The 20023-nt window shown below is 30.3% G+C and overlaps 1 protein-coding gene across 11 annotated transcripts in view; it reads left to right on the forward strand.

Annotated features, from left to right (window-relative positions):
- The window catches only part of LOC143222225 (mitochondrial glutamate carrier 1-like), a 63658-nt gene that overhangs the window by 30734 nt on the left and 12901 nt on the right, over positions 1 to 20023 (forward strand). For 8 of the 11 annotated variants that reach the window (XM_076448407.1, XM_076448406.1, XM_076448398.1 and 5 more), the window contains 3 exons: positions 4139 to 4408; positions 5160 to 5235; positions 10591 to 10731. In XM_076448407.1, coding sequence (XP_076304522.1) covers positions 4139 to 4408; positions 5160 to 5235; positions 10591 to 10731 — 487 coding nt within the window. Of the gene's footprint in view, positions 1 to 4138; positions 4409 to 5159; positions 5236 to 10590; positions 10732 to 13149; positions 17655 to 20023 lie in introns of those variants that run through there. The other 3 variants (XR_013012107.1, XR_013012108.1, XM_076448400.1) reach the window with 2 other exon arrangements.

Below are 20023 nucleotides of genomic sequence, written 5' to 3' on the forward strand. Positions count from 1 at the left end.
TGTTACTAACTTTGCTGTAATTAATTAATGGGGAAAATTTCTTCTTGAACATTTTTATTAATTAAAATATGGAGGATTTAAATCATAATATACTTTAACATAGAAAAAGGGGGCAGAAAGATATCAAATGTATACTTCAATTTATTCTCATTAGCATTTTCAGATTTTTTTTCTGGTTGAATACAAAAAAAATCATATTTCTTTAGTTTTCATTTAAGCTATTCATTACCTTATATATTGTGCAGTAATCACTTTAAGATAGCAATCTTTTTAGTTAAACTGTTGGTGTCACTTAGCAGTTGCTGTAATTATGAATGGGAGATGTTGTTATAACATCTTAATATTGCTTATCCTGCTGGAAGATCTGTTTCTAATTAACTAACATAAAGATAACTATTTTTAAAAAAAGACTGGGATATAAAATTGGGATTATGAAATGTCTTTGTATCTCAGAATGGCTAACTTGAGTATTATCATTTCTACTGATAAGCAGAGATCAATGTTTTGACTTTCCTAGATCATCTTCAGGTTAAGAAAGAGTTTGAATGTGACTGTTGAATGACACATTAGGGACAAGAGTTTAAACAGGTACGGGACTGTAAGGGGTATTGCAGGTGGATGTTAGATTATTAATTAGTATAGGTATAAAGGTGTTCCTTTATATTCGTTTTAGTTGCTGTATAAGTAGGGCTTTGATTTTGCATTTACTTATATTTCTTTTCCTACTTAATATCTGGATGTTTTCTGTGATAATGTTGTGTGTACTTGATTTGTAGTGTTTAAAAACATGTGAAGATGTGTTTTTTTTGTTCTTTGATTTTAGTTTTCATTTTCAGTTTGTTTCTCCAATATAGAAGTTGTGGCAGTTGTTGCATTGTATTTTATAGATTATCTTGGTGTTGTGTTTGTCAGTGTAGTTTTTACATAGTGTGGACTTTAGTTTTGTACCTGGTTTTTGAATAAATTTGGTGTTTACTGGAATGTTGTATGATAACTTTTTTTCAAATGTTGGTTATTTTTTCACTGATGTCTGGAACATATGGTAGGCAGCAGTATAAGGTTTTGTAGTTTGTTGTATCTTCAGGTTTATTGTTTGTTTTTTGTCAGTCTAGGTGTATTCATATAATTTTTTTCCATTGTTTTTGAGGAAATTTGTTGATGTTGATGAAGTTTTATTTTGTTGATTTCATCATTAATTTCAGTGGGCGAGCATAGTTTTGTAGCTATGTTTATTTGGTTTCATAATACATTGAGTTTTTTTTTGTTTTGTTTCATGTGCTGAGTCCCAGGGAATGTATAATCCAGTATGAGTGATTTTTCTGTGTATTTCTGTTTTAGTGATTTTGAGGTTAAGAAATGTTATTTGGTAAGTTTTGTTCCTGGCAGAAACATTTGTTATTGTCATGGAAAAATTTCTGAATAAAATGTCAACATTTACAGGGTTTTAGTGTTTCAACTCTGTTTCAAAAAGAAATATAAACCAATGCATAAATTTTGTTCAACTTCCATGACAAATTCATGAGAATTTAGCATATTAAAATCTGAAAAGAGAAATTTTAAAAATTGTAATAGGATAGAAAAATAATTGATTCACTTTCCCACCTAAAATTGGAAAGTAATTGTCCTATTTCTTTTGCGTAGTGTGGCTTATTGTAATCTTAGATACTGACAGAGAAATGGCATTCACCAAAATTCCAACATTTTTAAGAGATTTCATTGTAATGTGACAAAGGAGAATATTGAAACACAATGACAGTGTAAACATTAATACAGACAGCTGATTAACCTTACCTTTAGCATATGTTTGTTTTTTGGCACCTGAGATAACACCTAGTAGCACTGAAACAGTAAATTCCTGTTTATCTTAAGTTTGAAGAAAAACTTAGGAAGACAATACATATTTTTGTCATTTCAACTGGTTTGAATTATTCTGAAACATCCAAATTGACAATTATTAATTTTGTTCAGTTGTATTTACTATTGAAACATCTTTACCATTGAATGATCTACAAAGTAAACATATTTAATAATTACAATAAGATGATTATGTACTATCTGAAATCTAGTGGTAATTTATAAAATTACAGTTGTGTATGAACAGTCTGTTATATAATATTTATTATTGCTTTGTGGATTTTTTGTTAGAATTATAGATTATTAACAGTTTACTGTTTATGATGTTATGACATTATCAGATCTACAATCATTATGTAAATATCTTAGATAAATTTCAACTTATTTGTCAAAAAACATTGTTCTCTAAACATTGATATTGCAAAATGAAATATAAGTTAGGCTAGTAGAACAGTTATGGTCTGTTACAATCATAAGATTTGCAAAATAGTTGTACAAGCCATTTGAAAATGCCAGTGGACGTTCAGTTTTGGTTATGTGCATAAAGGAATATCTTGCTTTGGTTGAAGCCCATTTTCATGTCATGAAATGGCATCGTAACCTTACCTTTAGCATATGTTTGTTTGTTTTTTGAATTTTGTGCAAAAGCACAAAAGGGCTATCTGCACTAGCCATCTCCAGTTTAGCAGTGTAAGACTAGAGGGAAGGCCATCCACTGCCAACTCTTAGGCTACTGTTTTACCAGTGAATAGTGGGATTGACCATCACATTATAACACCCACACAGCTGATATGGCAAACATGTTTGGTATGACATGGATTTGAACTCATGACCTTCACATTATGAGTAGAGTGTCTTTAGCATATGAATTACTAAACTTGTTGATTTTAGAAACTGACACTCCAGCAATCATCGTCAGTCTGCTTTAAGGATTAGAGAACTTTGTAATATTATAAGTAGTTTTCAGAATCTTGATACAGTTTTCAATGAATGTGAATTAAAAATCAAGTACAATTCTTATTCATAAGCCTTATACATTTTGGAAAAAGAACTTTAGTGATGTTGAATAGTATATAACATGTTTTTAATGGTAGTGTTCTTCTTTTACCATTAGATGCATGGGGTGTTATCAGGTACATTCTTTTGATGTTTTATTTGCTTTACAATGTGTGTATGGATAGTGAATTTGTAAACTGTAGTTGTTGAGGTCTGCTCTGTCTCATGAGACAGTCATGACGTTGGTTATCTGTAGGAAATATCAATTTTTTAAGTTCTTGTTATTTTAGAAGTTCTTATGTAAACAGGTCAAAGTTGGAATAAAGACCAAACAAAAGGGCATTTGTGAGTAGCCTCACATCCTCAAGGAGTTAGTAAAATTTAAGTTCTAATGATTAGTTGATGAACTACCCAAGTTTCCCAAAATACTGAAAAAATAATTGCCAGTTAATCTGTGCAGTTGAAGGTCTGCTACAACTAGGCAATTAAATTGCAAGAGTTGGAAAGCTTGCTTTGATGATGATCTAGTTGATGTTATTTGATAAACATAACACTGTTTAAGGCCAAGAAATGTGATAAGATAATCAATATACTTTACACTTTGGTCTAATCGGGCATATAATCCCTGATGTACTTTGTTGGTACTTCATTTGTCCATTGCAGGAATATTAAAGGTTCTACAGATTTAACACAGACATTCATTGGTTATCATTTCTAATATTTCAAATGTTGAGATTTTCTTGACCCTTGTGCTACATGCATTCTTTGCTGTTTATGAAACAGTATTTTACATTCACAGTTTAATTAAAACACTATTATCCTGGAACCAAAACTTAGCTAATAAGTCAAATTTTGGTATTATTGTATATTTTAAGGTCTTAATTTTATAAGGCAATAAAAAAAATCCTCAATTTTTCCATTTTATAAGAATTGTGTTATTTGTTCTAGATGTCCCATCTTTTGTATTTTAATTATCATCCCACTAAGAAATATGAAAGCTAATGTAAGTTGCTCTTTATAATGTCATTGTTCAGGCAAAGCATAATTTTTATAGCATTTAATCTTATTTGATTGAAAAACCATAAACTAGGATATCGGACCCTTTTTGCCATGCACACCTGTAATATCCTCTTTTTCACAAAGTGGAAATAGTTCTTTCTGACATGTAATATTATATTTACGATCAGTAGGAGGCCAAATTTTTAATCTATCAAAATTGATCTTTAAAAGTTGTCTCACTTTCAAAGTATAATTGCTTTATATGTATTCTTGTTTTCCCATTTGTCAGTTACACAGAAAACCAATGGTCGGATCTCTGCAACTACTCTAGCTCTTGACTTGGTAAAAACTAGGGGAATCATAGGGCTGTACAAGGGTACAGGAGCTACCATGCTTAGAGATGTGAACTTTTCTATTATTTACTTTCCAATGTTTGCTCGGTTAAATGCTCTTGGTCCACGAAAAAATGATGGTAGTGAAGAGGCGGTGTTTTGGTCCTCCTTTTTGGCAGGTTGTGCTGCAGGATCAACTGCTGCTTTTGTTGTAAATCCCATTGATGGTAAGAAAAATGTATTTTAGTAAAATATGGTATGCTTGCTGCAGAATAAAAGCATAATATTAGCAGTGTTAGTGGATTTTATTTCTTTTTTCAAAATTAAATATTGTGTTGATTAACACTATTTTTGTTGACACATTTTTATTATTTACCATTTCTAATGCTTGAATTGTATGTGTTCTAAATGTAAAAATGTGTGTGTGTATATATGGTATAAATATTATTTATTACTGATGACAATGCAGTCAACAACAGGAAAAGTGTTAGACAGCTAATAAACACAAATCTTAAAGGACTTTAGGATCTAATTTGCCAGCTATATCTTTGTCAATAAGGAAAATAAAAGCACTACAAATAAGTAAAGTTGGAAGATAATTGATAATAATTGAAGAAATTTTTACATTTTTCTCTCAATTACAATGTATTAGTCAAGTTATTTTTTTTCTCCCTGCTATTCCTTGCTTGTGGTCCTTGACCTTTTCTGCAGTAAATTGACCTTGCCCAGCTGATAAGAAAAGTTGGGAATTGGGCTTTTTCTAATAAAATATATTTTTCTAACTTAAAATTAAAATGTGACGATCATGGTAATATGGTATACAGTTAGCTTAGTTGGTTATAAGATTTGTCATAATTGGAAATTTATTGTTTAATCAAAGGTAGTATGAAAAAGAGACTGAACATTTAGATCTAAATGCAATTGAAGTAGGAGTAATGAATATCATATTGAGTTAAAAGTTAACTTTTTTCTTTTCAGTGGTGAAAACAAGACTTCAGTTGTTAAAGAAAGGAGTTGGAGAAGTATCATATAGTGGAATACTTGATGCCTTCCAGTATGTGATTTTATGATCTTGTTGCAATAATTTGCATACTATATCATTTATGTGAACTTGATTTAGATGCTGTAACTTGAGTTATTTTTAGTAAGTTAGGAACTATGAGATCTAGCCATGCGTTTAAACATAGGTGTAACGAATATGATGCTATGCAGAGATGGTAGTATATTATTGTTAAACTAATGTGTATATTTACAAACGTTGATTCCAATCTCTCCCTGCTTCATTACAAACATTTCCATTCATCTCCCACTCGGTGTGGATTCCTGTACGTGGTGAGGGGACCTCCCAGGGAAGGTTCTGTTCTTTCAGTTTACCTCCTCTGGGATCTAAACACCCACCCACGTGTTTGCCGTGCGTGGCAACCCGTGAAGGGGAGGAGAGGATCCTGGTGGCTATGGGGTCCAACCCTAACACACTACTTCGGTCTTGAATTCCTGTAGACAGGTGGCCTTTGGGTGGTCCCCCTTGGGTCAATTGGCTGGTCCACTTGGGCTAGAGTCCAATTGTGACCTATCTTTAAGTCATCTGAGAAAAGCAGACACTCCCGATTGGAAATACTGTGTGTAATTTGCTGAACCTTTATTCAAACCATCCTTCTGTTCCTATTTATACAGATGGTTGAAAACCAGGTGACTCTGTGGGCTCTGCCATGGTTTGTTGTTGTTTGGTGGTTGTGTGCAGAATCTCCTTTACAGCTTCTGTGTTCACTGCTGAACTGTATACCAATTCTCTTGCCCTGGATCACATAAAGCCAAGCAGTACTCAAATTGCACTATTTATACTGACTTGCTTAGTTCTCTATTGGCCCTAGAATTGCTTCACACCAGTTCTCACCCTGTTCTTGCCGATATTCAAAACTGACTGGCCTATTTCTCTTTAACGTCTATTTCTTTCCAGTTTTTCTGGATACCAGGCCACATTGGTATTTGCAAGAATGACCTCATTGATACTGCAGCTAAATCTGTCTGGTCTGGCACAATCACTGCTGTGCCTGTTCCATACATGGACTTATGGTCCTGTATTCGAGGCTCAGCTCCATGCCAGTTGGCAGTTGACTTGGAGTGAGGAATGTGAAAACAAACTTTTCCAAATAAAACCTTTTTATGGACTTTGGTCATCTTGCTACCGTAAGGATCTGAAAGAGGAAGTTGTTCTTATTAGATTACGCATTGGTCACAGTTTTTAACTCATTGTTTCCTTTTATCTGGGACTGATGCACCAATGTGTTGTCTGTGTAACACTAGGGTCAAAATATGCCAAATTTTACTGTCTTGCCACCATTATGACTCAACGATGGCACCATTTTAAACATGTTCTGTCTCAAGGTTTATCCATAATGTTAGACAGTGTTGGTAATGGTGACACTATCCACCTTGGAAATGTATTTAGTTTTTTAAAGGATATTAATCTTTTTAATGCCATTTAAGTTTTTAATTTATACATAAGACTTCTTTTTAATGTGATTCCCTTTTAAGAATTAAAGTACATGTATTTCGATATGAAATTAGAAAATGGTCATAACGTCAAATAACTCTAAACCAGGACTGGAAAGGCCAACTTCAGGGGACCAACGCTGCTATTTGAAGTACACATTAGTCATCCTGGGAAGTTAAATTTAAAATTTTGCTAGAAATCTTTTAAAACCTTTATTACTTTACTATCTGAAAATGGCCATAATGTCAAGTAATTTAGAACCAGGACTGGAAAGGCTAACTTCAGATGACTAATGGTGGTTTTTGTACTTACCCGTTAGTCTTCCTGGTGGGTTATGATTTTTACAATTATGCTACAGAAAGTCCTTTACACCTTGTATTACTGTAGTTTTTCTCTTAACGTTGTAGACTCTATGTAAAAATTTGTTTTAATGCTATTTATATTTGTTTTACCTTAATTTTCTTTTATGAATTTTACTAATTTTACTTTAATTTTAACTTTTTACCAGATGTTTGGTGCAGATAGCCAAGTTGCTTTGTGCCATAAGACACCAAACCAACCACTACAGTGTGTAACACTTTAAGAATGGTTTAGTTTCATTGAACTGAATCTTTTTCTGTTAAGCAAAGCACACTATAATTCTGATTTGATACACATACTTTCATGAAACTTTGCAAGCTATTAGTGAACATCAAAAGTCTTTTATACACACAAAAAATTTTTTTGATGATGAATTATGTTTATTAAGAATTTGTCTGAATTTTTGAAGCCTTTACTAAGTCAAGAGTGAAAAGTGGTTTTTATGGTGAAAATAGAAATACTTTATATATATCTTACAGTTCTCATATTTCATTTGCATAAGTACTAGAAACTTCTAAAGTGATGTCAAAAATTGTTTTAAAAAATTAAATTTTATCTTTTACTTTTGCAACCCTAATACTATATGAAGCAAAATTATCAATGTGGTGCTGTTTTTTCAATTGTAATTTCCACATGAAAAGCAGTAACACACAGTTCAAGTCCTTTAGCTGTTTCATGTGTATGATTGTGAGGCGTCCTGTTAGTTTAAATTTAGAAGTCTCATTTTAGTGGAGTTTTGTTTTGATTAGCAATAAGATTTTATATCTTAGCTACTCTTGTTAAAGTATATTTAATAGTACATAAAAAGTAAGGATTTGTAGAATTCATTAATACTTGATAGTTTGAACTTGAATAGGTGCCTTTCCGTAAGCTTGTGAACTTGGTTGTCTGAAAAAATAAAAAATAATGTAGCTTTTAACTAAGTATTTTAGAATATAGAAATTACATCAGTTACTAGAGTAAATTACCTTGTTACTACTCTTACTTGTGCAGCTTTCTAAATAATCTGTAAGTAAGTAAAACATTGTTAGCTGTCTAGAGGGTCCCCAACTGGTACAGCAGTAAGTCTATGGACTTGCAGTGCTAAAATCATGGGTTTGATTACCCTCTGTGGACTCAGCAGATAGCCTGATGTGACTTTTCTGCAAGGAAAACACAAACTCAAGCTGTCTGGATTAACAATATAATGATGTTGCTACTGAAAACTTCAGTTAAGTGATTAATGTAGGTACTGAAAATAAGTAAGTGGAAACTAGCTTCCTGTGGAGGAGGATCTGTTTTCTTTATTGGTTATAAATGTGTCCATTATCCATGTGAAATTAATTAGTAATCAGTGTTGAGAACCAGGGTAAAAGGAGAGGTGGTGGGTTTAACAAATATATTAATATCTCAATAAAGCAAAAATCTTGGAGATGCAAATTTTGTTCTTGTTTGTAATTATGTATAATATGGGTTTTTAATTGGTTATAAACTGCATTATCCTTTATTTGGTGATAAAAAATTGATTGAAGAAGCTCAAGCTCACATAAATGGTGATAGCAGAATTTAGATCATATAAAAATTTGAAGAAAATATTGTTTTTGTGTGAAGTGTATTTATGTACATTAAGTTTTAAATGTGTGATTGTATAAAAGATGTGCTCTATGACCTTAATGTAGCTAAGAGTTAACAAAGTAATAGTTGATCTTCAGTTATAATTTGGAACTTATTTTGTCCGTGTTAGAAATAAACATCTGAACTTTTCCACCAATGTGAAAGCTTTTTGGACCTTAACACAGATGCTTATTCATAAAATTCAAGGATTAATCACCAGAATTATTTATTAACACCTCCTTTTCAAGAAATAAACACTTGCTACTGTATACTGTGTATAGATTCCTTTATAGATGCTTTTATTTGTTAGCTGTTAATTAACAGCTTCATATTGGGCTATATGTGATGTGCCCATTGAATTGATCAAACCTGACATTTGACCACTATAAGCCTTGAAAGTTACCACATAGTCACTGGGGTGTGTATGAATGCAAGATATACATGCATAATTGTTATTTCTGTATTCATTCTTTTGTAAGTGTCCAACAAAACTCTAACCCAGTTGCTAAAAGTGCTTTATTAAAATGAAACTAGTTGATGAAATAGTTTTAAAACTGTCTTGCACAATCCAAAGATTATGTGGTTTTAGAAAAATAAAACTTTTAATTTTGTTTCTACTGTTTATAATAAAAAGTTCATTATTTAATGTATTTATTTGCACTCACTCAGAATAGTTAACATGCAACATGATTTTCATTTTGAACATATAAATATGATTTATTATATTATAGCTTCAGATTTCATTTGCATAATCTCTACAACCTCCTAAATAAATAAATATCAGATTTTTTAAAGTAAATGTTTATATTTAATTTTCCATTTTTTCTATTATATCATAAAATATAGATATTACCATCATCTACAGTGTAATGAAATGATTAAATTGAAGAAATACAAGCATGTGCATACCTTTTTAAATGTTTCTAGTGTTTTTAATCTTTTTTATTGTCATATGTGTAATTTCACATCTTTATCTTTTTGCTTGTAATTTTTCTTTCCAGTTCTTTATCTTTTATTCTTGATGTAGACATACCAACATTACCCCATAGTTATTATTCATTATTACAGGACAAAGGTTGTCCACAAACTCTTTCACTAATGCTTGCACATGCAAATGACACCATCTTGCTTTGACATTTCCACAAGTGAAACTATATCAAGTTAAATTGCAGTTGTAATTGCTGTTTTAAATGTTTAATTTTAAAATAAAAAAATAAGACTTAGATAATATAAAACTTTAAGCTACAAAATACTTGCTATTAGTAATTTTATTAAAGTACTTTTGGATTAAAGTGGTTTAATTAAATTTTGAATTTAACTGAGTAACATGTACAGAAGGGGTTTAAAAATGGCATAGGTGACACCCATGGTTATAGGGTTTAAATATTTTCATGTGCTATAAACCTACACATCAGTAGAGTGTATTTATCCATTTTGTTTCCCTTTAAATCCGTTTTTCCCTACTTTTTGATATGATCTTTGAATATAATGGTAATACTAAAAAATATGTTTGTACATGGATTTTGCCATGCTTGAAGATGGGCTTTGCATGAATACATATCAAACTATAATGAAAGCAGAATAGTTAAAAGTTTCTAATTTACTAATTTTATCTTCTGTTCATTCAAGCTGTTGCATGAAAAGAACCTGTTTTAAAACATAAAGATTGTGTTTTTTTTAATGTTATCTATCAGAAAATTCTATTTCATATATCCAAAGAACAATTAGGAGTCAAGTGACTAAAGGTTCATAAAATAATTATTGTAAATGAAGATCCAATTTTTAAATAAAAATTAAAATGTATAAAAATAATTTTATATAATGCTACACATCAAATAGTATTTTAATAAAATTTAGCTTTATAATTTTTATACTTTACATTTGTTTTTCTGTATCTTATGCATTATTTTGTTAAGAGACTTATAATGGCTAAGGTATTGAGTTAAACTGAAACCTTTTCAGGCAGATCTACCATCAAGAAGGAATAAATGCATTTTTCAAAGGTGCTGGATGTAGAATGATAGTTATAGCCCCTCTTTTTGGCATAGCACAAACAGTTTACTACTTTGGTATAGCTGAATGGTTACTAGGATTAAAAAAAGGGTAAGTTAAAATCTTATCTGTGATTGCTTTGTTTTGCCAAATTGTTTTTCAATAAACATCTAATACAGCCAGATTTCATGAGCTTGTGAACAGTAATGAACTTATTTTTCTTTCATCTGGAGTAAAAATAACAGAATGATAATAAATTATTCTTGGAATTAGCTTTGAAGAGAATATAATGTGATAGAACAGGATAATAGTTGCCAGTCATGCTATATATTACATCACTTTTATTATAATGTGACCTTTTCCCCTTTTTTTTTTCTCTTCTTTTATCATCATGAGTGTGCATACTGTTATGTAACATGGATTCACAAGAAACTTATTTCTATATTTAAGAGCTTGCATATTTATGATGAATAACAAACAATAATTCTCTGATTGCTGGCAACATCTTGAACATTTATCATTCAGTGCATCCTGAAAACTGAGGAGTGCACACACAAATGTACAAACATTGTAAGGAATCACTTGGACACCATTAAAAATCCAATTAGCTTGAATATTTTAATCACTTTTTTTGGGAATAAGTTACTTATGCATATTGATAAGTTTAAAATATAGTCATTTGATGTTAATAAGTACGACAAAAATACTGATTTGGGAAACTTAAAATTTTGTTACGATGTGTCTTACTGTTTTTGATGATAATGAAAAACATGTTGCAAGTTTTGAAAATTATTTAAGTTTTTTAAGAATTGAATTTGAGTCCAGATGAATATAAATTACAAGCATTCTTTTCTAACATAGCTTTTCTCTAAAGAAAACTGGATGAGGTTTGCCACTGTCATAAAAAAAAAAAATTTTAACATGTGACAATCTTTACTTTTGTAAAGAAAACTTTCTTCAATAAAAAAAATCAAATTTAAAATTTTGTCAGCTATAAAATTTATATTTGCACTACACCAATGTAGAGAAAAAGAGTAAAAATGTCTGAAAATTTATGAATATTTCCTGTAATAACAAGTTGACAGTTCAAATATATTTTCATTCAAAAGTCTCTAACATTTAGTTAACAGTTAAAAGAGATTCATAGGTAGTAATCACTAATGTGTTAGTTATCTGCAGTGAAGTAGGAACATCCAGTACCATAATTTTATACTTTCACTAATTTAATTGCGATTCTCATCACATATTAAAAAATATGCAATTACTGAAGAAAAAATTGAGTGGTCACAAAAATGTGTATGCATGTTAGTTAATTAGAAAATAATAAAAAATGAGGTATCTATATAAAAAATAAAACAATAATATGAATAAATAAAGAAGTAAAATATCCTGATTATATCAAAAGATTAAAATTTTTTGTAGCCACAGCAGCTCATAAAATCAAAACAAGATATTTTGTACAGTTGCTGTTTTACTTTAAACTTTCATGTTTGACATTGGGTACTTAAAAATCTTGTCTTGTAGTGTAATAATGATATGTCATAGTTCATATTTATTCTAATAGACACAGGAGTACATTATGGAAAGTGCATGTGCCACATGGTAATTGACAGGAATTGCTTTACAGAATTTTTTTTTCTCAAAAGTTAGTTACTCACTATGGAGATATGCTATAAAATGTTTTTGTGGTAGAAATTGGGCAATAGAGTACATTATAGAACATATCTATGTTACAAATGAAGTACTGAGTTCATTGTAAATAGATTTATCACACAACATACTGGGTCTTATTACTGGAACTGTTTGTGTGCTGTAGTTAGTTATATAGGTATTAAAAGAGGTATTTACTGCAATAGCTTCTTCACAAAACTTAGTTGTTGTTTTTTCATGAGACTTACAGCTAGCTCTTTTTGGTTTTATTTCTAGTAAGCTAATGGAAAGAGGTAAGAGTAAACTGACATTATGTAACTTTATTGTAAGAAAATTTGTTTTCCAAATTTCACTGAAAAGCTCTTTGTGTATTGTTTCATGTTTCTTAAATTTAGCATAACATAAAATTTTAACAAAATCTTTTAATATAAAATCATTTTATATTTATTTGATTCAACAATTTTGTTCATGCTTCAAAAGTTAGATGATTTTTAATTTTGTAGCTTTGCAAACTTTTAAAAATAATATAAAATAGATATTTTCATTCTGTGAGGTAAACAAATGAATGCACATATATCATGTTACTGTATTTATAGGTGTACAAGATACCCTAATTCTTTTTCTCCCCAGTTAATTGAGGAAACTGTCTTCTTAACTTTCTATTTCTCCTTCTAGTCTTAGAGATTCGTATATTTTTCATCAGGCTTTTTAGAAAAATATCAGAGTTAAAAAATTTTTCTGATGAGGGATCCCCACTCCCCTAATTTTTTGGAAAACTAAACTTGTAGGTTAGGCAATGTGCATGTTAAAAACAAATACTGAAACTTTGTGACAGAAAGACAGTTATTCACTCTAATACATCATGTTTTTTTGATAAAGGTTTTTTTTTCAACTACTGATCTTATGTGAAGTGATAGTGAGGGTTTTTTATATGAATTAACGAGTGCTGACATGGAAAAGATTGACTTCCAAGATGATACCTCTGATGAAAAAAAGCATATTAACCTCTTCAGAAAACCCTTCTTGAGAGTGATGAAGTGATAAGAAAGAGAGGAAGACATGAAAGTGAAGTATTAGGAAGAGAAATAGGAGTTAAGGGAATTGCTCCCCAAGCAAAAAAGATCTCAAATACTGGGAATTAAGAAATGGAAATAAAGAGGGACTGTAAGGTAAGACAAAATTGGGTATACAAGTGTTCAAGAAATGAGTCACAGGTTCTAATGTCGGGAGAAAAAGGGAAGATGAAGTAATCTTGAGTATGGATTTTGTGTAGTAAACCATGGGAGGAATCAAAACACGTGGAAAAGAGAAAGAAACATGTGAGATCATATTCAAGGAAGAGGTTAGTAATTTTCTTTACAGCTAAATTTATCCCAAGAGCAAACTCTGGTTGGGGAAACAGTTTGTGAAAATCATTGACATTCTGATTGTGTTCAAATTGGAGAGAAGGGACGTCAACCAAATGAATGGAAAGAAGGGGCCCAGTGTGCACGAAAGTACTTCAACACACTGAAAAATGGCTGTTATGTCCTCCACAAACAAATGACTCTTTAGTAGCCATTATAGACACAGGACCATCATCACTATCACAGTACAAAATAAAATTTAGTAATACTTGAAGTTATACTGTCAAGTGATCAATAAATCTTTCTCACTTTTTTTCCTGGTTATATGAAACACTAGCACTAAACCAGATAAACCTGATTATAACCATTCTAGGCAATGCCAAGCAAAAGAAGGTTGTCATCTTTCTTTTGTTGTAGGGCTGTCATTGCATGATGATGATGTGCATTAATGCAGTTCATTCATGTTAAACATGTTTTGGAAGTAAGATAGCTAAGACTAGTGATATGCATAGGTAGTTGTGAGAATCAAGGAATGTAACCTTATGATGATGAGGAACCCATATGAAGTAAAAATTTATTTTCAGGATGACTGGTATGGGTATTAAAATAAAATACAGAACAACATTATATTGATATGCTTAGTTAACCTGAAGATGACCAAAAAAGGTTGAAACATTGCTCTGTACTTTATTTTGAAGTGTTAATTTCCATACCAGCCATCTTCCAAATACAAGAAATGAAGCTCTTGTGCATTTAAAAGATATCTATTGGAAATATGTGTTAATACAAGGAAAATGTTAACTTTTGTTAAGGATCTCATACATATACGATTGTTGCAGCCAAGAATAACATCTTTGCACGTTATTATATTGCCTTCTAAATATTAACCATTTTGCAACAGATTAGGTCAATCAATGACTGCATGTCACAACCTTTTACAAAGTTACATTTAGCATTTAGTTACTGTGTTATCAAGGTATATTAATAAACTTGGCATCAAAATGTAGTTAATAAATCATATTTTAATTTTGTGAGCTTTAGTTCATAATGTTGTAAAGAAATATTTTTAAACATTTTCACTCTCCCCTAGTATTCTGTGCAAGTCTTCCCTCTTATCCACTTACTGACCACCCTTCCAAAAAGTCTGAAATTTAATGTAAAGTACTCATTATAATATTGATGTTACTAAAGCACAACATAATGTTTAGTCTCCAAATTTGTTGATGGAATCATAAATTGGAAGATCTATTGCTATTCCCACCTTTCATATACTGTCTTTCACAAATTGCCACTATTTCTTCTTGATGTTTTATACTATATTAGTTATAAACAATAGAAAGGCAAAATCTTAATCTGTCAAATAACATTTGTATTACATTGTTTTCTGCTTGGAACATTATTTTATCATTCAATTTCAATTTTTTTTAAGAGAATCACATTAATGAGTTTGCTGAATTTTTAAAGACTTATCATGTAGTTTAAAGCCTGAAAAATTATAACAGTTATAGGACATTGCTTTTGCTGCAGTATTTAATTAATGCTTTTGCTGTGGGTATCTTTTTTTTCACACATGTTGCAAGGTTTAACCGAGTTACATTCAAAATTTAATTAAACTGCTTTGTTTTCATGGTATGTGAATAAACTTGTATTAAAACATAGCTAATAATTGGAGTTTTAATACATTAGATGATTTAAGTTCTTTTTATTAGGTAATATTTAAAAAAATGAATTTTTTATAGTGTGAGAATTGTCACATTTGCTCTCTAGGTATCTCTTCTTCTCTACTTTATTTACCACTGTTCTGAGAAATGTAAAATGTATATTACTTGGTATGATGTTATCACTCATGCAAAGCATAATTCTTATAGTTGTCAGTAATTTGATTATAAAGCCATAAAATGGAAAATTAGATACTTCTTGTTATATCCTCTGTTTCAGAAATTACCAGCAGTTCTCTTATATTTAATACCATATTATTTATAACCAATCAAAAGTTGAGGTTTTAATCTGTCAAATGACATATTATGATGTAACCTTGTATAGAGTTAGAGTAGAGAAAATAGCAGATAAAATATAAAATTGTATTAAAAAAAACATTTGAAATTTATTTAGAAGGTTTTGGAAATACAATGAGAGCTGAGAATTTTCAAGTGTAAAAAGGTTTATAATTTTAACATTAAAATCACTTTACACTTAGAGCAGTCAATATTTTGACTTTATATTTATGAAAAAGGTTTTAATTAAAATACTTAATTAAAAATTCTGGTGGTTTGTTAAACTGAAGAAGACTGAGGAAAGTCTAAATGTTTTCTGCTTAATTAGTGAAAGTGTTAATACCCATACCAGCTGTCATGAGATACATTTTTAATTCAAGCGAGTTTTTCGTCATCAAGAATTTTGATGTTTTTTTCTAAAGATTTGTAATATTTTCTAAAATCTTGCCAAGTTTTGTGAAGATACATTAAATACTTTTACATACAGTATGTTTATCTTCATGGATACAAGCTACTTAAATTGTAAGGTAATTTCATGAACCTGTTGCAAAAGAGTTAAACCAGAGTGATTTTCTTGGAAAATGGAAAGGATTACATTATTGTAATAGCTTTGAAAGTTTTCTGTTTAGTACTTTATTTTCTTTTTGAGTTTACTCATGAAATTGTATGCAAAATAAAATACTTGCTTCATGTTTTTAAAGGGGATAACTGGAGGTTTAGTTGCGACTTAAAATTGTCTTATTCAAATTTTTTATAGAACTATTGAAATTGTGCACTTTCAAATTTGTGTTTTTCCAATTTTGTCTTTTATTATTCAACAAAAATCTTGTACTGTGATTGTTAAAGGTTTTGATTACATTGAACAACAAAAAATTTGTTGTTGAAGAAAACTGAAGTGTTTAAGGGTATTTTGATGGTGTTGATTTAAAAAATGTAGTCAGAAGTATTTATCACCTCTTGATTTTGAGTTATAATATGCCAATATTTTATTAGTGCTACATGAAATACCGTGTATTTATCTCAGTAGAATAGATTTATGTTGTGAGATTAAGTTTACTTGGACAATTTAACCTTTTGTTATGGGCTGAGTATAATACACGAGTTCCTCTCCACATTTGTACACGATCACGTATTAGCACTATAACTTTTTATACAGTATGTGCATCTATACAAAAAATCATATTTCTTAATTAAATATGTTTAACAAAGATTTGTTTGTGAAAATAGTCTGTTTTGTTACTAGTCTGAGTGTGAAGTGATTTCATGTTATGATTAAAAACTATTCTTTGCCCCAAAAATCTCAAATTATTTGCATAATCTCTAGAACTTCCTAAATGCATCTCAAGCTTTTGTGTTCAGTAATACTTTGTTATTTTCTCTACTCTATATTGGGTCTGTCACTTAACCAACCTTGTAATCACCATAAAAAAATTAGAAAATATAAATTATGCTTTTTTCATGCTAGAATGATTATGCAATTATTCATTATAACAAGAAAATACTAATGTTTAGTCTAAGTAGCTTAGGTTTTATAATGCTATATATTTACATACAGATTTATTATTTTTTATTATATTGACCTTCCAGTCATGCCTAGCTAACATTGCATAACTTGCATTGATGCATGTGCTCTCATGTATCCAGTAAGATAAAACTGACCTTTTTATCTCAAAACAGCTTGTATGTGTATTAACACATTTACTGATAAGGAGAGAACAACATTTCAACTTTCTTAGGTCATCTTCAGGTCAAGAACCTGGAAGGTTGAAACATTGTTTTCTCCTTGTAAGTAAGTGTTAATACCCATAGCAGCTGTTCTGGGATACATTTTTATTTCAAGTGGGTTTCTCATCATCAAGAAGGAAAACTGACCTTTAGTCTTCCCTGCCTTGGTTGTGTTTTTGTGGACTAGTATTTTGTAACATATGGTCACATTTCAATTATTATGCATTGTATGTATGTATATAGATTATTACAATTTAAAAATAAATTATTAAACTTATTTTCCTTAAATACAGAACAATAAATCAAGAAGTAAAGCAAACAGTTCTCTGTGACTTTTGTACTTAGTTGTTGCTGGACGTAGGTTGCTAAGACTTTTAAAATTTTGCACATGGAGGATATCAAACACAATTCTTTTAAAGTTTTGTATATATAAATATATACAAAAAAATAGATAAATATTAAAAATATATAAATATTTCGGAATAACCAAAAAACTATATATGACTACACCGACACCACTATAATTTATTAAGCCTAGTGACTAATTTGAAACTTTGAGCAGACCAAAGACACAACGTACCTACTTCAAAACTTGGATCAAAAGAACATGGTAGCCTTTTCACAGATTAAAATTGCAGAGAAAACTATTCTAGAGACATTCTAAATGTATCAGAATAATATATGTAATAATTTTATGTAAGAGTATGTAAGGGACCACTTCCAAAAATGTGTTTGATTCAGTACATAAGCAATATCTGAGCAAAATAAAAAGATGAGGGTTTTATATTCTAGTTTTATAATATTAGTAATTTAAGTTCCTAATTCGTATGAAACTATAGACTTTGTATTTTGATATTACAAACATCTAATTTTAAACAGTGCTACATTCAACATAAAGTAAACAAACTCAATGATGTGGTCTTTCACCCATGCAAAAGTCACCAAAACAGTTTCTGCCATGTGTTTTGAAAATATCTTTGTTTTACAAAAGAAGATATTAGGCACAAGGTAAAGGTAGCTTACTACTACTATTTTCAGTGTAAAATTGGGAACCAAGAAAAACATCACACTCCTTATGTATGTTGTACAGTTTGTACATCAGATTGACTTGGTGGCTGAACAAGAAAAGAGTGAGAATGCCTTTTGCAGTTCTAATGATATTGTTCAAGCCCAGAAATTGACTGTTATTTTTGCATGACTAATGTTTTTGGATATTTAGACAAAACCAAATAATTCTTTAAATATTCAGATATTGCATCTGTAATGAAAGTAATACTTATGGTGGTGGTCTTCCAGAACCATGCCCTTCAGCAAATTCAAAAACAGAAGTTATCCTGTGCAGATGACAGTGAAGCATCTTCTTCATCTGTTAATTCTATTCCTTTAGCACCTCAACATAAACTGCCTCGTTTGGGTTGAGAAATTTTTTTACATAGAGTGAACAACGTTTTGACCTTCTTCGGTCATTGTCAGGTTCACAAAGAAAGAAAGAAAGAGGTAACTGACCGGAAGCTGACCACATGTTTGAAAGGGGTTGTGTAACTGAGTGTTGGAATGTAGAGGGCGGGCTTAGATTTTGAATATATAATTTTGTATTATTTATATTTATTATTATTATTTATATTATTTTTTAATATAGGTATAAAGGTGTTCCATTGTATTGGTTTATTTTGGGTTTAAGTTGTTGTATAAGTAAGGCTTCTTTAATTTTGCATTTGTTTGTTTGTTTCTTTATTTAGTATTTGAGTGTTTTCTATGGTTATGTTGTGTTTATTTGACTTGCAATGTTCAAAAACGTATGAAGGTGACTTTTTATGTTCTTTAAATCTGGTTTCCATTTTTCTACTTGTTTCTCCAATATAGAACCGTAGGAAACATTATACGCACACACCTAGACAGAAAGGAAAATCAACCAACAAAAGTAAATATATCTCACGAATCAAAAAAGCACGAAACCGTATAATGCTGCATACCGTATATTCTCGACATCAGCAGAAAAATAACCAACATTTGGTAAAAACTAGTAACACAATATGACATTCCAGTTAATACCAAATTTATTCAAAAACCAGGTACAAAACTGAGGTCTATGTTATGTAAAAACTACACTGACAAACACCACACCAACATTATTTATAAAATACAATGTGATAACTGCCATGACTTCTATATTGGAGAAACAAGTAGAAAAATGGAAACCAGATTTAAAGAACATAAAAAGTCACCTTCACACGTTTTTGAACACTGCAAGTCAAATAAACACAACATAACCATAGAAAACACTCAAATACTAAATAAAGAAACAAACATAAACAAATGCAAAATTAAAGAAGCCTTACTTATACAACAACTTAAGCCCAAAATAAACCAATACAAAGGAACAACTTTATACCTATATTAAAAAATAATATAAATAATAATAATAAATATAAATAATACAAAATTATATATTCAAAATCTAAGCCCGCCCTCTACATTCCAACACTCAGTTACACAACCCCTTTCAAACATGTGGTCAGCTTCTGGTCAGTTACCTCTTTCTTTCTTTGTGAACCTGACGATGACCAAAGAAGGTCAAAACGTTGTTCACTCCTCTATGTAAAAAATTTTCTCAACCATAACGAGCCGTTTTTATATATATATTTCTCTACAAGTAGGTTTTCTCGACATCACTGATAAACTGCCTCA

Source organism: Tachypleus tridentatus, chromosome 8 (genome assembly GCF_004210375.1).
Source record: "Tachypleus tridentatus isolate NWPU-2018 chromosome 8, ASM421037v1, whole genome shotgun sequence".
NCBI lineage: Eukaryota > Metazoa > Arthropoda > Merostomata > Xiphosura > Limulidae > Tachypleus > Tachypleus tridentatus.